The following is an 18,372-nucleotide window of genomic DNA, read 5'->3' on the forward strand; positions in this document are numbered from 1 at the left end:
ATGACTCTTAATGTGATACTTAATGGAACTTCTATGAACACAGTGGGCTCACCCCAGCATTTACCTTACAAGGCTAATTTAAGAGTGAGGCCTGGGGGAAGATAGTTTTCCTAGGGCCAGAAGTATTCCTGGTTATTAACCCTCCGCTGGTTTGTTTTAGGCACTTAGGAAGTAATTGTTGAATGACTGAGACAAATAGGAGACACATTGAAGGGAAGCTTCTTTAATTGCCTCTTAATTCAGGGAAAGGCACAGAATTACAACCATCCAGCTAGTTTTGCCCGAGGCTCTATCTTTTTCCCCTTGTGGCTTGAAGGCCCCTGCGGTTCACTTTTTTTTGTTGTTGTTCTGTTATGGGATTTTTTTTTTTTCTTTTTTTTTCCCCTCGTTTTAAAATCTGCCTTCCGGGCCAGGCGCGGTGGCTCACGCCTGTAATCCCAGCACTTTGGGAGGCCGAGGCGGGTGGATCACGAGGTCAAGAGATCGAGACCATCCTGGTCAACATGATGAAACCCCATCTCTACTAAAAATACAAAAAATTAGCTGGGCATGGTGGTGCGTGCCTGTAATCCCAGCTACTCAGGAGGCTGAGGCAGGAGAAATGCCTGAACCCAGGAGGTGGAGGTTGCGGTGAGCCGAGATCGCGCCATTGCACTCCAGTCTGGGTAACAAGAGCGAAACTCCGTCTCAAAACAAACAAACAAAAAAATCTGCCTTCCGTTTAGATTACCTCCACCCGTAAAATCTGTGAACCATTGTTAATTTTATTTTATTTTATTTTATTTTTGAGACGGAGTCTCACTCTGTCACCCAGGCTGGAGTGCAGTGGCATGATCTCGGCTCACTGCAACCTCCGCCTCCCAAATTCAAGGGATTCTCCTGCCTCAGCTTCCCCAGTAGCTAGGATTACAGGGTATGCCACCACGCCCGGCTAATTCTTTGTGTTTTTAGTAGAAACGGGGTTTCACCATGTTATCCAAGCTGGTCTGGATCTCCTGACCTCGTGAACCACCCGCCTTTGCCTTCCAAGTGCTGGGATTACAGGTGTGAGCCACCACGCCAGTTACACTGTCAATTTTCAAAAACGAACTCAAGTCCTTTACTTGTCCATCTTAGATTCTACGCAAGAAATAAGTAATTTGCCCAGGTGATGACGAAAATTAGATGCAACTTTTCCCTAAGTTCTCTTTTTGTTATAGCGTTGTTAATAGTTTAAGATTTGGAGGTAAACGAAAATGGAGAATCAGCAACCATACTTCAACCTTATTGTAAACTGACAAACACTAAAAACGTTTGAAGTTAAAATGCCCCTCTATTCTTTGTAGAGGTATAAAAACAAAATAAATCAAACTCCGACTACAAGGGCTACTGACTACACTCAAATCGACCTCCGCGACAGGAGGAGGAAAGGCAACTGGTTCTAGCACCCCCTCCAAAAACGCCTCACCACATTCTGCGACACGGCCGGAAGTGACGCATAACCTGCGACGCGCCAGTGTCTGCAGCTCACGGCTGCGGGAGTCGGCCTTCGGTCGCACCGGAGACGGCGTACATTCCTCCGATGGTTGCAGTAGAGGGATCATGACGGGGAAAAAGTCCTCCCGGGAGAAGCGGCGCAAACGTAGCAGTCAGGAGGCGGCCGCTGCGCTCGCGGTCCCGGACCTCATACCCGCCTTGGCCAGCGGCGGCAGTGGAAGTACTAGCGGCTGCGGGAGCGCCGGGGGCTGCGGGAGCGTCAGCTGCTGTGGGAACGCCAGCTTCAGTGGAAGTGTCACCGGCGGTGGGAGCGCCGGCAGCTGCTGGGGTGGGAGCAGCGTGGAGCGTAACGAGCGCCGGAAACGGAGGAGTACCGACTCTTCTTCCAGCGTCTCGGGCTCCCTGCAGCAGGTGCGTGCGCGCCCCTCTCGCCGCTTCCCGAAGCTGCAGCTTTTTCTTTTTTCTTTTCTTTTCTTTACTTTTTTTTTTTTATTATTGCATTTTAGGTTTTGGGGTACATGTGAAAAACATGCAAGCTTGTTGCATAGGTGCATACGTGGCAGTGTGATTTGCTGCCTTCCTCCCCTTCACCTGTATGTGGCATTTCTCCCCTTGCTATCTCTCCCCAACTCCCCTCCCCGGGCTGCTCCTTTTTCGGAAGAAGTTGGGCTACCAGAGGGGTGGGGCGCCGGCTGGAACTTACTGCTAGCGCGGCGATCCCAAGGTCGTCCGTGCTTGAGGTTCATGTTCCTAAGTCCTGGTGAGCTCCACATTCCCATCCATACCTTGGATCTTGAACTTCAAGTTTCTGAATTTCCTGATCACTTGACTTTTTTTTCCACCCTTGGCTCCTTTCACTCCAATGGTTTCAGTCTCCCAGAAGAGTATGAGTTGGAAGCTAGCCTTCATTGCCCTTGCTAGCCAAACACTTCTCCGTTTGTCTTCACCTTTTCGTAGATATGGTTAACTCTACATTACAGATGAGAAAATTGAGATCCAAAGAGGTTAAGAAACTTTACTTACGATCACAGAGTTTGTTAATAGCTCCTAGATTTGAATCCAAATATCTGACTGCAAAAGCTGTGTTCTTTATATGCTACTCATCTGCCAAGATTACACTGTTTGAAAAAAAAATCATAATTTGTTTCAAAACGAATGAATATGTACTTTAAATTCATTCAGTGTGGAAATGAAAGCATCTTCTTGCCTCTCCATTAATATTTTGATATGCAGCCTCTTTTCATTACTTCTCGTCAGATATATGTATTTAAGTTCCTACACTTAAGCTGTAGTGTTATTCCCGCTGTTGAACGCCTGCATTGTTGTGATAGGTTTCTTTCTATACGTGGTTTGTTATTTTTAGTGACTTCCTGGTATTTTATATTTTTACTGCTATTTAGGTTTGCAGGTTTTTTTGTATTGTTATGACTACATTACAAACGCCTTTGTTTATATATCTTCTACCAAGAGTTATGTTGGGAGAGTGTGAGAACTCAAATTCTTGGGTCAAGGCTTATGCTATGAAAAAACTTAGTGAATGCCGTCAAATGCTTTCCAAATAAGATTTTACAGATTTGTAGTCCAAACAGGATACATATAAGAATACACATATATAAGAATATTTATTTCCAAAATTCTTAACTAGCATTTGATAACCATTTTTTTAAAAATTGCCAGACTAGGGCCGGGCGTGGTGGCTCACGCCTGTAATCCCAGCACTTTGGGAGGCCGAGGCGGGTGGATCACGAGGTCAAGAGATCGAGACCATCCTGGTCAACATTGTGAAACCCCGTCTCTACTAAAAATACAAAAAATTAGCTGGGCATGGTGGCGCGTGCCTGTAATCCCAGCTACTCAGGAGGCTGAGGCAGGAGAATTGCCTGAACCCAGGAGGCGGAGGTTGCAGTGAGCCGAGGTTGCAGTGAGCCGAGATCGCGCCATTGCACTCCAGCCTGGGTAACGAGCGAAACTCCGTCTCAAAAAAAAAAAAAAAAAAAAAAAAAAATTGCCAGACTAATGGGTCAAATTAATATTGTGCTTGTTTTAATTTTTATTTTCCTGATTAGTGAGATTGAACATTTTTATATTTTTATTTGCCATTTGATTCCTTCTTAAGTATTTTCCTGTACATACCCTCTGCTCATTTTTCTCTTCAGTGTTTCAACTTTAACTGATAAGTTTCAAATATTTTCACATAAAGCCTTGGTTCTAATTTTTATGTAGAGTGTATTGCAAATATTGTTATAACTTTGTCCAGGGTGTACTGAAGGCTTTGATTTTTTTTTTTTTTGTCTTTTTTTTTGTTGTTGTTTTAATTTGCCTTTGATATTTTTTTGTAGTCAAAGCGAATATTTTCTTGAGCCTTCTGGATTTTGTGTGTTGTTTAGAAAGATCTTTCCTATTGCAAGATTATGAGACTATTCTGTATTCTCATATTTTTTAACATTCCATTTTTTGTTGTTGTTTTGAAACGGAGTCTCGCTCTGTCGCCCAGGCTAGAGTGCAGTGGCGCAGTCTCTGCTCACTGCAACCTCCGCTTCTGGGGTTCAAGCGACTCTCCTGCCTCACACTCCCGAGTAGCTGGGACTACAGGCGCTCTCCATCACACCCTACTAATTTTTTGTATTTTTAGTAGACATGAAATTTCACTCTTGGTCAGGCCAGTCTCGAACTCCTGACCTCATGATCCACCTGCCTCGGCCTCCCAAAGTGCTGGGATTACAGGCGTGAGCCACCGCACCCGGCCAACATTACATTTGGAAGTTGGGAATTAAGGAAGCATGGGCTCTGTATTTTTATGTATTTTTCTTGAATCTAACCACTCTATTATTAGTTTGAAATTATTTGTTACAGGTTTTGAAATATCTTTGACGAGGTTAGGAAAATTTTCTTCAATTCCTAGTTCAGTAGGGTTCTAGATTTTTATCAGGTGGTTTTCTGGCATTCTGTTGAGATGATCACATACTTTTTCTCCCTTTAATCATCTAATGTAATTTATTGATAAATTAGTTGATGTTGAACGGTCTTTGGAGTCTTGGGACAAGTTCTCTCTTTAGTTTGTTGAGTTTCTTGTACTTGGCTGGAATTCAGTATTTTACTTTTTTTCTTTTTGTTTTTTTGAGGCAGAGTTTCGCACTTTTTGCCTAAGCTAGAGTGTAATGGCTCAATCTCGGCTCACCACAACCTCCGCCTCCCGCATTCAAGTGACTGTTCTGCCTCAGCCTCGCGAGTAGCTGGGATTACAGGCGTGCGCCACCACGCCGGGCTAATTTTGTACTTTTAGTAGAGATGGGATTTCTGCGTGTTGGTCAGTCTGGTCTTGAACTCCCTACCTTGGGTGATCCGCCCGCCTCGGCCTCCCAAAGTGCTGAGATTACAGGCATGAGCCACCGCAGCGGCAGTGGAGTCTCCCTCTGTTGCCAGGCTGTAGTGCAGTGGAGTAACTGCCGCCTCCTAAGTTTAAACAATTCTGTCTCAGCCTCCTGAGGAGCACAAACTACAGGAGCATGCCATCACACCCAGCTAATTTTTGTATTTTTAGTAGAGATGCAGTTTCACCATGTTGGTCAGAATGGTCTCAATCTCTTGACCTCGGGATCTGCCCTCCCAAAATGCTGGGATTACAGACGTGAGCCACCGCCATCAGCCTATTTTTAATTTGATGTAAATGTTTCTAAATTAGATCAGCCTGTGGTTTTTATTTTTGTAATGGATTGAGTTAGGAAGCTTTTTGTCTTTTTGGTGTGTTCCAGAATGGTTTATCTTTTCTTCTCATATATTTGTCAGAAATATCTGGGTCTAGTGGAGTTTCTTAGGGTGATTTTTTTAAAAACCCTTTAAAAATTATTTAATATAGATCTATTAAGTTTTATTACACCTAGATTCAATTTTGGATATCACATTCTTATTTTAAATAGTTTACTTTTTTTTTTTTTGAGATGGAGTCTCATTGTGTCGCCCAGGCTGGAGTGCAGTGGCACTATCTCAACCCGCTGCAGTTTCTACCTCCTGGGTTCAAGTAATTCTCCTGCCTCGGCCTCCTGAATAGCTGGGATTACAGGTACCCACCACCATACCCGGCTAATTTTTGTATTTTTAGTAGAGATGGGGTTTCACTATGTTGGCCAGGCTGGTCTCGAACTCCTGACCTCAGGTGATCCACCTCGCCCAGCCTCTCAAAGTGCTGGGATTACAGGTGTAAGCCACCTCGCCCAGCCAGTTTCCATAGTTCTAACACTCCATTATGATAGGGAGACCAACAACATTGGTCAATTGAACATTGAAAACATTTGCATACAGAATTAAACCCATCTTCTAATGAAATATGTGTGTATTTGTGAAGAAAAGTTCATTGCATATTAGGCATGTAGATAACATTTCAAACTTTAGAGTGCTGTTGTATCTGTTGTGTATTGAATTCACTATTTTTTTGAAATATAGTTGACATACCATACAGTTCACCCACTTGACATGTACAGTTAAGTGATTTTGTGTGTATTCACCGAGTTGTGCAACCATCACTACAGTTTTAAAACATGTTCATCACTCCAGAAGGCAACCTTATGTGTTACTTTTAGCTGTCATCCTCAATACTCACCCCTACTGTGCTCCATACCTATTTAACTACTAACTTATTTCTTAATTCTATAGATGTATACATTTTCCTGTTCTGGACATTTTATATGAATGGGAATCATATAATATGTGGTGTTTTGTGTCTGGCATGTTTTACTTAGCATAATATTTTTAAGGTTCATCCATATTGTAGCACATTGAGTTTATTCCTTTGTATTACAGAGATTCATGCCTTTTTATGGCTGCTGTACCACATTTTGTTTTGTTTTTGTATAGCTGTACATAGGTACCACATATATATAGGTACCACTATACCACATTTCATTTTTCCATTTATCACTTGATGTTCATTTGTGTTGTTTCTGCCTTTTGGCTATTATGAGTAATGCTGTTAAGAACAAGTTTTTGTGTGGAGGTATCATTACATTTCTCTTGAGTGTATATTTAGGAATGGAATTGCTGGGTCATATGGCAACTCTTTGAGGAACTGCCAAATTAGATTCCAAAGTAGCTGCACAATTTTATACTCCTGCTGACAGTGTATGAGGATTCCAGTTTCTCTGCATCGTTACATTGTAAGCTGTTAGAACAAGTACTAATTCTTTTACTTTTTCAGTCTAATTATCATAGTATTCTTTAAGATTGACCCATTTTAAAACTGCTTTGTAAACAACTCTCTGATTTCTGTGGTCAGGGAAGATTTTCCAGAGAAAATGACTGTTGAATTGTCTGAATTATCTGAATTTGTTAATCTTCTAAGTGTGATAGAGAAAGGAGAGAGGAAAGACTGTCCTAGGAAAATGGTATGCAGAAGCCCTGCCTGTATGAGCTGAAAGAAGGAGAATAGGTTACAGTTCAGTAATTCAAAGAAGATTGTGTCCTGAACACAAGAATGAGCATGAAGGCCATGTAGGCCATATTACCTTAAGAGCAATGGTAAGGATGCACACATATTCATTTTATATGATCCATTCTGCTAACAGTATACCAAACAAAGAAACCGCAGATTAGATTCAGAGAGTCCCATTTAATGGCTATTGGTGTAACCTAGGCAAAACATTGTAACAGTTTGGAACAGAATTATGGAATAGATTTGGAGAGACTGGATAGAGTTGGGAGAGAGTAAAATGGACAGAAATATCTTAAATTACTGAAATTGGTTACTTTCATTATGATTATGTAAATTTTAAAAATGATGATAGCTCCTAGTAAGTATGTTAATTTACTGCATAATATTTGTGATTTGTAACTTTTTTACTTGAATCTATTTATATGAATTTAAGTACAGTGATAATGCATACATAGAACTTTTGGGTGAATGGCCTGTTAGGGGAATATCCTAAGTTTTCAAAAATTTAAAACTTTAAGAAATTATTCAATATTTAGTATACTTTTGTTTGTGTATCCTAAATATCTCTTCCATTTATAGCTACTGCTTGAGTTAATTGCGGTTTGGAGAGGAAAATCAAAGAACATTGAACAATTAAATATTCTCTCCTGTGGTTTTAGATAAATAATTGTGCAAAGTATTTGAGAATTTTTGATGAAGAATAATTCATTAAATGAAAATGATGTCATACATATTCTTTATATTTTAAGTAGTAGTATTTAATGTTTCTTTATTTTGACTTTAGGAAAGCAAATATATTTTGCCAACTTTGGAGAAAGAATTATTCTTGGCAGAGCACAGTGACCTGGAAGAAGGTGGACTGGACCTGACTGTCTCATTGAAACCAGTTAGTTTCTATATATCAGACAAAAAAGAAATGCTTCAGCAGTGCTTCTGTATCATAGGAGAGAAGAAGTTACAGAAGATGCTTCCTGATGTGTTAAAGGTACTTTATTACACATCAGACTATATACATATGTAGAAATACAACTTTCTTTGTGGCAATTGTTTTTTTTACTTAATGCGTGTTTTTTTGAGACAGAGTCTTATTCTGTCGCCCAGGCTGGAGTGCAGTGGTACAATCCCGGCTCACTGCAATATCTGCCTCCCGGGTTCAAGCAATTCTCCTGCCTCAGCCTCCTGAGTAGCTGGGACTACAGGTGTGCATCACCACGCCTGGCTAATTTTTGTATTTTTAGTAGAGACAGGGTTTCACCATGTTGTCTAGACTGGTCTTGACTCCTGACCTTGTGATCCGCCCACCTTGGGTTCCCAAAGTGCTGGGATTATAGGTGTGAGCCACCTCACCCGGCCTTAATGCAGTTTTTAATTGGATGTTTGTATCTGAAACAAGCTACTTGAAAATATTTTGTAAAATGGAGAATCATAAACAGCTGTGTTTATTTAAAAATTTGCCAAGAAAAAATGTTTAGGCAAGAAATTTGTTGACCCTGTAGAGATTATTCTGTTAAGTACAGGGAATGGGAGTAGCTAAATTGGACATGTAATCTTTCTGGTGCTTTAAGAAATAATGTCACAGTATGCTGCTCTGTAACAATAAACAACAATGGCTGATAATACCTTATATTTCATTAGATTCACAAGTATTTTTATGTAATTATTTTTTAAAATTATTTAGGGAAATATTTGTTGTTCTAGTTTTATAGTTGTAGAAATAGACCTCGGACACTCAAGTTAAGCTCGAGATAATATATCTAAAGATATAAGACTTGAATATTTAAGCCTTTAGAATAATTACGTAACACAAATAGGCTGATATTAAGAATAGCTAGGAAACTGACTCTCTTTAGTTTGTTCTTTGATAATAAATACAGCTTTATGTATTACCATCAAATCTATAATGTTCCCATATTAACTGGCAGTTTTTCAGATTTCATCCCAGGAGAAGATGTATTTGAATCTAATTGAGGCTTTAATTTATTTTATTGTAAGATTTTGCTAACTTAAATTTTTGTGATTGAAATTTTCCAGTTTACACTGGGGCTGTGTTACATAAATGCATTTTTTAAAATGTCATTTCCTTTAGAACTGTTCAATAGAAGAAATTAAAAAACTATGCCAGGAACAGTTAGAGCTCCTGTCTGAAAAAAAAATTTTGAAGATTCTTGAGGGTAAGAATACATATTTTTACATTCTGGTAACTTATTAGTTAATACTGTATTCAGCATAAATCCTGAGGTAATCTTTCTCCTACTTGGATGTTACTTTAATTTTATTATTGAGTTATCATTGAAGAGTATTTTTACTTCTATTTGTACTAAAAAATATGGTTTACATATGAGAATAGCAGTTCAACAATACACTTAATATGTAGTTTTTCCAAATCAAGTATATATAGATAAGAGTGTAAGAAAATGAAGTAAAAAATGTTTACCAAAGATCTGTTAAAAATGAATTATTGAAAAGGCAAAGATTTCCCTTAAAATATTTTTAATTTTCTTTTTTAGATTTTTTACATTGTTTAGTTACTATTGCATACTGTTTATTCTCTAATAAGACCCAAGTATAGAGTTAGACTACTTCCATGCAATTTATCAATATTTGTCTGCCTGAAGTATGACTACTCTTTGTGATACTCACACCTCTAGAATTTGGGACTTTTAGCCATTTATTTTTTCTTTTGGAACTTTGCAAGGATTTTAGCATTCACATGACAGAAGAAGAAACAAAAATTGGAGTCTTTCATGAAGTTTCCAGAGATAGTTTCATTGTTTTTTTTTTGAGCCTGAGTCTTACTCTGTCACCCAGGCTGGAGTGCAGTTGTGCGATCTCAGCTCACTGCAACCTCTGCCTCCCAGGTTTCAGCGATTCTCCAGCTTCAGTCTTCCAAGTAGCTAGGACTACTGGCACGCGCCACAGCATCCTGCTAATTTTTTTTGTATTTTTAGTAGAGACAGGGTTTTGCCATGTTGGCCAGGCTGGTCTTGAACTCCTGACCTCAGGTAATCTGCCCATCTCGGCCTCCTGAAGTGCTAGGGTTACAGGCTTGAGCCACTGCACCTGGCCAGATAGCTTCATTTTTAAATGTAAAATTGTTTGTTGGAATTTTGTAACTCTGGAAATACATACATACATACATACATACATACATATGTTTTAAGTATATGTGCACACATTTCTTGTCTGTATACATTTATATAATAGATAAAAAGAAGGCAATGAGAAATACATAAGGCATTGAAAAAAGTATTTTAAATACAAGCAATTAAAAATGTAAGTTTTGACCCAGTATAAAGTTCTTTAATCTGCATCACTTTTAAAGATGATTCTTTTAATGTAATGATTACACCATTGTAACTTTTTTAAAAGTGTCCTTTCAATAGTTTCTTTCATTTGTAAGGTGACAATGGAATGGACTCTGATATGGAAGAGGAGGCAGATGATGGCTCTAAGATGGGATCTGATTTAGTCAGTCAGTAAGTTTAAAAACTTTCATTTTTATTTCAAAATTTCTTTGTTATTCCTTTGATGATTCGTTATATCAAGGATGTTACTGTTTTTTTGTGTGTTTTATTTATAAAATCATTCAGTGGTATAAAAAGATTTATTTGTGTACTTGTAATGATTGGTCCTTTTGGTATATATAGGAGGATGGAGTTAACTACTTTCAGGATTAAGATGATTTTTTAAAACTACTCCATATAGATATAGAACAATAGCAGTACCAAACTGAAGCAGAATCACTCTTATTTGGATTTTGAATATGCTATTCATGATCCTCACTATTTATTTATTAAGCACTCTGTCAGTTTCTACATTAACAGCATAGAACACTTGATCTCATTAAATTAATCTGTGTATCTATTGTCAGGCAATAATAGTCTTATTTCACAGATGAGATAGTTATGTTCATTTTGTGTAAGTCTACATATTTTACCTATAAATATATATTATTTTATTATTGGGATGATAAAATAATACTTAAAGTTTTGGGATGCTGACTAATCAAGAAGCTACATGCTAATTGTTATTTTTTTCATTTTATTAGTGTACATCAAACTTTCACCTATTAATTTGAGCATATATTGATGCTCTTTGCTTAAAACAATTAACTATTTTGGTAGTTTCCAAAGAATGACTTGTTCTTTGCAAAGCTTAGCATTTTTCCTGAAGAATATAAAGAGTTGTGCTAGATGAGAAAAAAATAAATTGTAAAAGAAAAAGAAATACTTGTGTCACAGGCAGTAGTATGAGTAAGAGGTTACCAGGGGTAGTAGCATAGCGAAGTACATAGTTAACCAGAAATATAGAATTTTTTTCATTTCTAAAAGAATGCTATTGGGTAAGAGTGTTATAGGGTAATTTATATGAAACCACAGAGTAGAAAATGTACATTTTTTAAAAAATATGTTTTATTGCACTTTAGGTTCTGGGGTACATGTGCAAAACATGCAGGATTGTTGCATAGGTACACACATCGCAATGTGGTTTGCTGCCTCCGTCCCCCCGGTCACCTATATATGGCATTTCTCCCCATGTTATCCCTCCCCAACCTCCCTACCCCGCACTGTCCCTCCCTTATTCTCCCAAAACAGACCCCAGTGTGTGATGCTCCCCTCCTTGTGTCCATGTGTTCTCATTGTTCAATACAGGCCTATGAGTGAGAACATACGGTGTTTGTTTTTCTGTTCTTGTGTCAGTTTGCTGAGAATGATGGTTTTCAGATTGATCCATGTCCCTACAAAGGACATGAACTCATCCTTTTTTATGGCTGCATAGTATTCCATGGTGTATATGTGCCACATTTTCCTTGTCCAGTCTATCATCTATGGGCATTTGGGTCGGTTCCAGGTCTTTGCTATTGTAAACAGTGCCACAGTGAACATATGTGTGCATGTGTCTTTATTATAGAATGATTTCTAATCCTTTGGATATATACCCAGTAGTGGGATTGCTGCGTCAAATGGAATTCCTATTTCTAGGTCCTTGAGGTATTGCCACATTGTCTTCCACAATGGTTGAACTAATTTACACTCTCACCAACAGGGTAAAAAGTGTTCGATTTCTTCACATCCTCTCCAGCATCTATTGTCTCCAGATTTTTTAATGATCGCCATTCTAACTGGCATGAGATGGTATCTCAATGTGGTTTTGATTTGCATTTCTCTAATGACCAGTGATGATGTGCATTTTTTCATATGTTTTCTGGCCTTATAAATGTCTTCTTTTGAAAAGTGTCTGTTCATGTCCTTCGCCCACTTTTGAATGGGTTTGTTTTTTTCTTGTAAATCTGTTTTAGTTCTTTGTAGATTCTGGATATTAGCCCTTTGTCAGATGGGTAGATTGCAAACATTTTTTCCCATTCTGTTGGTTGCTGGTTCACTCTAATGATTGTTTCTTTTGCTGTGCAGAAGCTCTGGAGTTTAATTAGATCCCATTTATCTATTTTGGCTTTTGTTACCAATGCTTTTGGTGTTTTAGTCATGAATTCCTTGCCTATGCCTATGTCCTGAATAGTTTTGCCTAGGTTTTCTTCTAGGGTTTTTATGGTGTTAGGCCTTAAGTCTTTAATCCATCTGGAGTTAATTTTAGTGTAAGGTGTCAGAAAGGGGTCCAGTTTCAGCTTTCTGCACATGGCTAGCCAGTTTTCCCAACACCATTTATTAAACAGGGAATCCTTTCCCCATTGCTTGTTTTTGTCATGTTTATCAAAGATCAGATGGTTTTGGATGTGTGATGTTGCCTCTGAGGCCTCTGTTCTGTTCCATTGGTCTATATCTCTGTTTTGGTACTAGTACCATGCTGTTTTGATTACTGTAGCCTTGTAGTATAGTTTGAAGTCAGGTAGCATGATACCTCCAGCTTTGTCCTTTTTGCTTAACCTTGTCTTGGCTATGCGGGCTCTCTTTTGGTTCCATATGAAGTTTAAGATGTTTTTCTCCGGTTCTGTGAAGAGGGTCATAGGTAGCTTGACGGGGATAGGGTTGAATCTATAAATTACGTTGGGCATTATGGTCATTTTCACAATATTCGTTCTTCCTAACTGTGAACATGGAGTCTTTTTCCTTCTGTTTCTGTCCTCTCTTATTTCGTTGAGCAGTGGTTTGTAGTTCTCCTTGAAGAGGTCCTTTACATCCTTTGTTAATTGTATTCCTAGGTATTTTATTCTCTTTGTAGCAATTGTGAATGGCAGTTGTTCTTCATTTGGCTCTCTCTAAGTCTGTTATTGGTGTATAGGAATGCTTGTGATTTCTGCACATTGATTTTGTGTCCTGAGACTTTGCTGAAGTTGCTTATCAGTTTCAGGAGATTTTGAGCTGAGACAGTGGGGTCTTCTAAATATACAATCATGCCGTCTGAAAATAGAAACAATTTGACTTCCTCCTTTCCTAACTGAATACCCTTTATTTCTTTTTCTTGCCTAATTGCTCTGGCTAGAACTTCCAATACTATATTGAATAGGACTAGTGAGATAGGGCATCATTGTCTAGTGCCAGATTTCAAAGGGAATGCTTCCAGTTTTTGCTCATTCAGTATGATATTAGCTGTGGATTTGTTGTATATAGCTTTTATTGTTTTGAGATTCGTTCCGTCGATACCTAGTTTATTGAGAGTTTTTAGCATAAAAGGCTGCTGAATTTTGTTAAAGGCCTTCTGTGCATCTATTGAGATAATCGTGGTTTTTGTCTTTGGTTCTGTTTATGTGGTGAATTACGTTTATAGACTTGCATATGTCAAACCAGCCTTGCATCCCTGGGATGAAGCCTACTTGATAGTGATGGATAAGTTTTTTGATGTGCTGTTGCAATCGGTTTGCCAGTGTTTTATTGAAGATTTTTGCATCTATGTTCATTATGGATATTGGCCTGAAGTTTTCTTTTCTTGTTGAGTCTCTGCTGGGTTTTGGTATCAGGATGATGTTAGTCTCATAAAATGATTTGGGAAGTATTCCCCCTTTTTGCGTTCTTTGGAATAGTTTCAGAAGGAGTGGTACCAGCTTCTCTTTGTATGTCTGGTAGAATTCAGCTGTGAACCCATCTGGACCTGGGCTTTTTTTGGTTGGTAGGCTATTAATTGCTGCCTCAACTTCAGCCCTCCTTATTGGTCTATTCAGGGTTTTGACTTCTTTCTGGTTTAGGCTTGGGAGGGCACAAATGTCCAGGAATTTATCCATTTCTTCCAGGTTTACTGGTTTATGTGCATAGAGTTGTTTGTAGTAATCTCTAATTGTAGTTTGCATTTCTGTGGAATCTGTGGTGATATCCCCTTTATTGTTTTTTATTGCATCTATTTGATTCTTCGCTCTTTTTTTTTTTTATTAATCTGGCTAGTGGTCTGTTTTGTTGATCTTTTCAAAAAACCAGATCCTCGATTTATTGGTTTTTTTGAAGGGTTTTTTTTGTGTCTCTGTCTCCTTCAGTCCTTCAGTTCTTCTCTGATCTTAGTTATTTCTTGTCTTCTGCTTGCTTTTGAATTTTTTTTGATCTTCCTCCTCTAGCTCTTTCAATTTTGAAAATAGGGTGTCGATTTTAGATTTTTCCTTGCTTTTCATGTGGGCATTTATTGCTATACATTTTCCTCTAGACACTGCTTTAAGTGTGTCCCAGAGATTCTGGTATGTTGTGTCTTCATTCTCGTTGGTTTCAAAGAACATCTTTATTTCTGCCTTCATTTCATTTTTTTATGCAGTCAACATTCAAGAACCAGTTGTTCAGTTTCTGTGAAGTTGTGCGGTTCTGAGTTAGTTTCTTAATCCTGAGTTCTAATTTGATTGCCCTGTGGTCTGAGAGACTGTTATGATTTCTGTTCTTTTGCATTTGCTGAGGAGTGATTTACTTCCAATTTTGTGATCAATTTTAGAGTAGGTGATGTGGTGCAGAGAAGAATGTATATTCTGTGGATTTGGGGTGGAGAGTTCTGTATATGTCTCTTAGGTTTGCTTGGTCCAGATCTGAGTTCAAGTCCTGGATATCCTTGTTAATTTTCTCTCTCGTTAATGTGTCTAATATTGAGAGTGGAGTGTTAACGTCTCCCACTATTATTGTGTGGGAGTCTATAAGTCTCTTTGTAGGTCATTAAGAACTTGCTTTATGTATCTGGGTGCTCCTGTATTGGGTGCGTATATATTTAGGATTGTTAGCTCTTATTGTTGCATTGATCCTTTTACCATTATGTAATGCCCTTCTTTGTCTCTTTTGATCTTTGTTTGTGTAAAGTATATTTTATCATAGACTAGGATTGCAACTCATGCTTTTTTTTGCTATTTGCTTGGTAAACCTTCCTCCATCCCATTATTTGTAGCGTATGTGTGTGCTTGCATGTGAGATGGGTTTCCTGGATATAGCACACGGTTGGGTCTTGACTTTTTATCCAATTTGCCAGTCTTTGTCTTTTGATTGGGGCATTTAGCTCATTTACATTTAAGATTAACATTGTTATGTGTGAATTTGATCCTGCCATTTTGGTACTAGCTGGTTGTTTTTCTCGTTAGTTGACACAGTTTCTCCATTGTGTTGATGCTCTTTACCATTTGGTATGTTTGTGGAGTGGCTGGTACTGGTTGTTCCTTTCTATGTTTAGTGCTTCTTTCAGGAGCTCTTGTAAGGCAGGCCTGGTGGTGACAAAATTTCTGAGCAATTGCTTGTTTGTAAAGGATTTTATTTCTCCTTCACTTACGAAGTTTAGTTTGGCTGGATATGAAATTCTAGGTTGAAAGTCCTTTTCTTTAAGGATGTTGAATATTGGCCCCCACTCTCTTCTGGCTTGTAGGGTTTCTGTGGAGAGATCCGCTGTGAGTCTGATGGGCTTCCCTTTGTGGGTAACCCGACCTTTCTCTCTGGCTGCCCTTAGGATTTTCTCCTTCATTTCAACCCTGATGCATCTGATGATTATTTGCCTTGGGGGTTGCTCTTCTTGAGGAATATTTTGTGGTGTTCTCTGTGTTTCCTGGCCTTGACTATTGGCCTGCCTTGCTAGGTTGGGGAAGTCTTCCTGGATGATATCCTGAAGAGTGTTTTCCAGCTTGGATTCATTCTCTCTGTCACATTCAGGCACACTTATCAAATATAGATTACGTCTTTTCACATAATCCCCTATTTCTTGGAGGCTTTGTTCATTTCTTTTCACTTTTTTTTCTCTAATCTTGCCTTCTTATTTTATTTCATTGTGTTGACCTTCAGTCTCAATATCCTTTTATCTGCTTGGTCGATCCAGCTATTGAAACTTGAATATGCTTCCCGAAGTTCTCGTGTTGTGTTGTTCGGCTCCATTAAGTCATTTATGTTCTTCTCTAAGCTGTTTATTCTCATTAGCATTTCGCCAAACCTTTTTTCAAGGTTCTTAGTTTCTTTGCATTGCGTTAGAACATGTTCTTTTAGCTCAGAGAAGTTTGTTATTACCTGCCTTCTGAATCCTATTTCTGTCAGTTCATCAGACTCATTCTCAATCCAGCTTTGTTCCTTTGCAGGTGATAAGTTGTGATCCCTTGGAGGAGGAGAGGTGTTCTGATTTTGGGTGTTTTCATCCTTTTTGTGCTGGTTTCTTCCCATCTTTGTGAATTTATCTACCTGTGGTCTTTGGTGACTTTCGGATGGGGTCTCTGAGTGGATTTCCTTTTTGCTGATGATGAAGTTATTTCTTTCTGTTTTTAGTTTTCCTTCTAATAGTCAGGCCCCTCTGGTGAGGGACTGCTGGAGATGAACTCCAGATCCTGCTTGCCCCTGGGGATCACCTGTGGCGGCTGCAGAACAGTAAGGGTCGCTGCCAGTTTCTTCTTCTGTTATCTTCGTCCCAGAAGGATACCCGCCAGATATCAGCCTGAGCTGTCCTTTATGAGGTGACTCTTTGGATATACAGGGGTCAGGGAGCTGCTTGAGGAGACAGTCTGTCCCTTATAGGAACTCAAGTGCTGAGCTGTCAGCTCTGTTGTTCTATTCAGAGCTGCCGGGCAAGTACGTTTAAGTCTGCTGCAGTGGAACTTATAACCACCTGTTTTACCAGGTGCTTTGTCCTGGAAAGGTGAGGCTTTATTTAGAAGTTCCTGATGTGCTGCTGCTTTTTTTCAGAGCTGCCCTGCCCAGCAAGGAGGTAGCCTTGTCACAGTCTGCCGGCAGAGGTGTTGCTGAGCTGCTGTGGGCTCTGCCCAGATGCTGTATGAACTTCCTTCGGTTTTGTTTATAGAGGTATTATTAGAACTGCCTTGGTAATGGTGGTCTGCCTCAGTAATGGCAGACTGTCCTGGTAGTGTTGGACTGCCTCGGTAATGGAGGACATCCTTCCCCCAACAGAACTGGACCTACCTGGGTCCAGCTGCGCTTGCTGTGAACCTCTCAATCCAGAGCATTTCAGATTGCTGGTCTTTGTTGGGGTGGGACCTGCCAAGCCAGATCACATGGCTCCCTGTTTCAGCCCCCTTTTCTTCAGTTGAATTGGTGGCCCTGTCTCCCAGGCGTTCCAGGTGCCAGTTGAAACGACCGCCTGGATTTCTGTGAGTTTTTGTGCGGTGACCCGCTGCACTGGCTGAAACAGCCATGCTGGAAACTTGTAGCCCTTTTCAGCCCTGGAATCTCTTGGTCTATGGGCAATAATAACTCGTTTGGAAATGCAATGTTCACTCACCCTCTATGTTGTTCTCACTGGGAACTGCACTCCAGAGCTGTTCCTATTCAGCCATTGGATCTGCCTCCGAAAATGTACACATTTTTAACGTCTTACTTTTGGAGTTCCTTCAAAATACTTAGCTTTAAATCATTTATATTGTATACTAATTTGGTTCAGCTAGCTTAAGCATTTACAAGACCTATTAACCTTTTAATATTTTAAAGTTTCTTAAGTTATCAAAATTAATCATTTTGTTTCTCCCCTAATCCACACGTTGATCAACATTTTGTTTCTTGATGCTACTTATGGAGAATCCTGAATTAAGCTTTTGGTTGATTATATTTGTTTTCCCTTTTTAAAAATCTATTATTTTTTTCGGTTTTTGAAGTGCCGTTAGGCTTAAGTGCTTTGCTTTTTCATACCTGAGCATTGGTGTTACCTTTTCAACTGTTAGAGGCCATTTAATGATGTATTAGTACGTTTTCTTGCTGCTGATAAAGACATACCTGAGACTGGGGAATTTATAAAGAAAAAGGTTTAATGGTCTCATAGTTTCATATGGCTGAGGATGCCTCACAATCATGGTGGAAGGTGAAAGGCCCTTCATACATGGTGGCAGCAAGAGAGAATGAGGCAACCAAGTGAAGTCTTGGTTGGTTTTATAACCATCAGATCTTGTGAGACTTATTCACTACTACAAGAACAGTCTGGGAGAAACCACCCTTATGATTCAATTATCTCCCACTGGGTCCCTTCCACAACATGTAAGAATTATGGGAGTTGTAATTCAAGATTAGATTTGGGTGGAGACACAGCCAAACTATATCATTCCTCCCCAGCCCCTCCCAAATCTCACGTCCTCACATTTGAAA

The 18,372-nt window shown here is 39.2% G+C and overlaps 1 protein-coding gene across 1 annotated transcript in view; it reads left to right on the forward strand.

Annotated features, from left to right (window-relative positions):
* The first annotated feature begins 1,531 nt into the window (after nt 1-1,531).
* The window catches only part of CAAP1 (caspase activity and apoptosis inhibitor 1), a 59,825-nt gene continuing 42,984 nt past the window's right edge, over nt 1,532-18,372 (forward strand). The window contains exons 1-4 of the mRNA XM_012454632.3: nt 1,532-1,887; nt 7,686-7,886; nt 8,988-9,072; nt 10,302-10,377. Of these exons, the coding sequence (XP_012310055.1) occupies nt 1,582-1,887; nt 7,686-7,886; nt 8,988-9,072; nt 10,302-10,377 (668 nt within the window). The 5' untranslated portion in view covers nt 1,532-1,581. The remainder of the gene's footprint in view (nt 1,888-7,685; nt 7,887-8,987; nt 9,073-10,301; nt 10,378-18,372) is intronic.

This window comes from Aotus nancymaae, unplaced genomic scaffold (assembly GCF_030222135.1).
Source record: "Aotus nancymaae isolate 86718 unplaced genomic scaffold, 86718_ANA_hifiasm-v0.15.2.pri h1tg000003l, whole genome shotgun sequence".
In the NCBI taxonomy this organism is placed as follows: Eukaryota; Metazoa; Chordata; class Mammalia; order Primates; family Aotidae; genus Aotus; species Aotus nancymaae.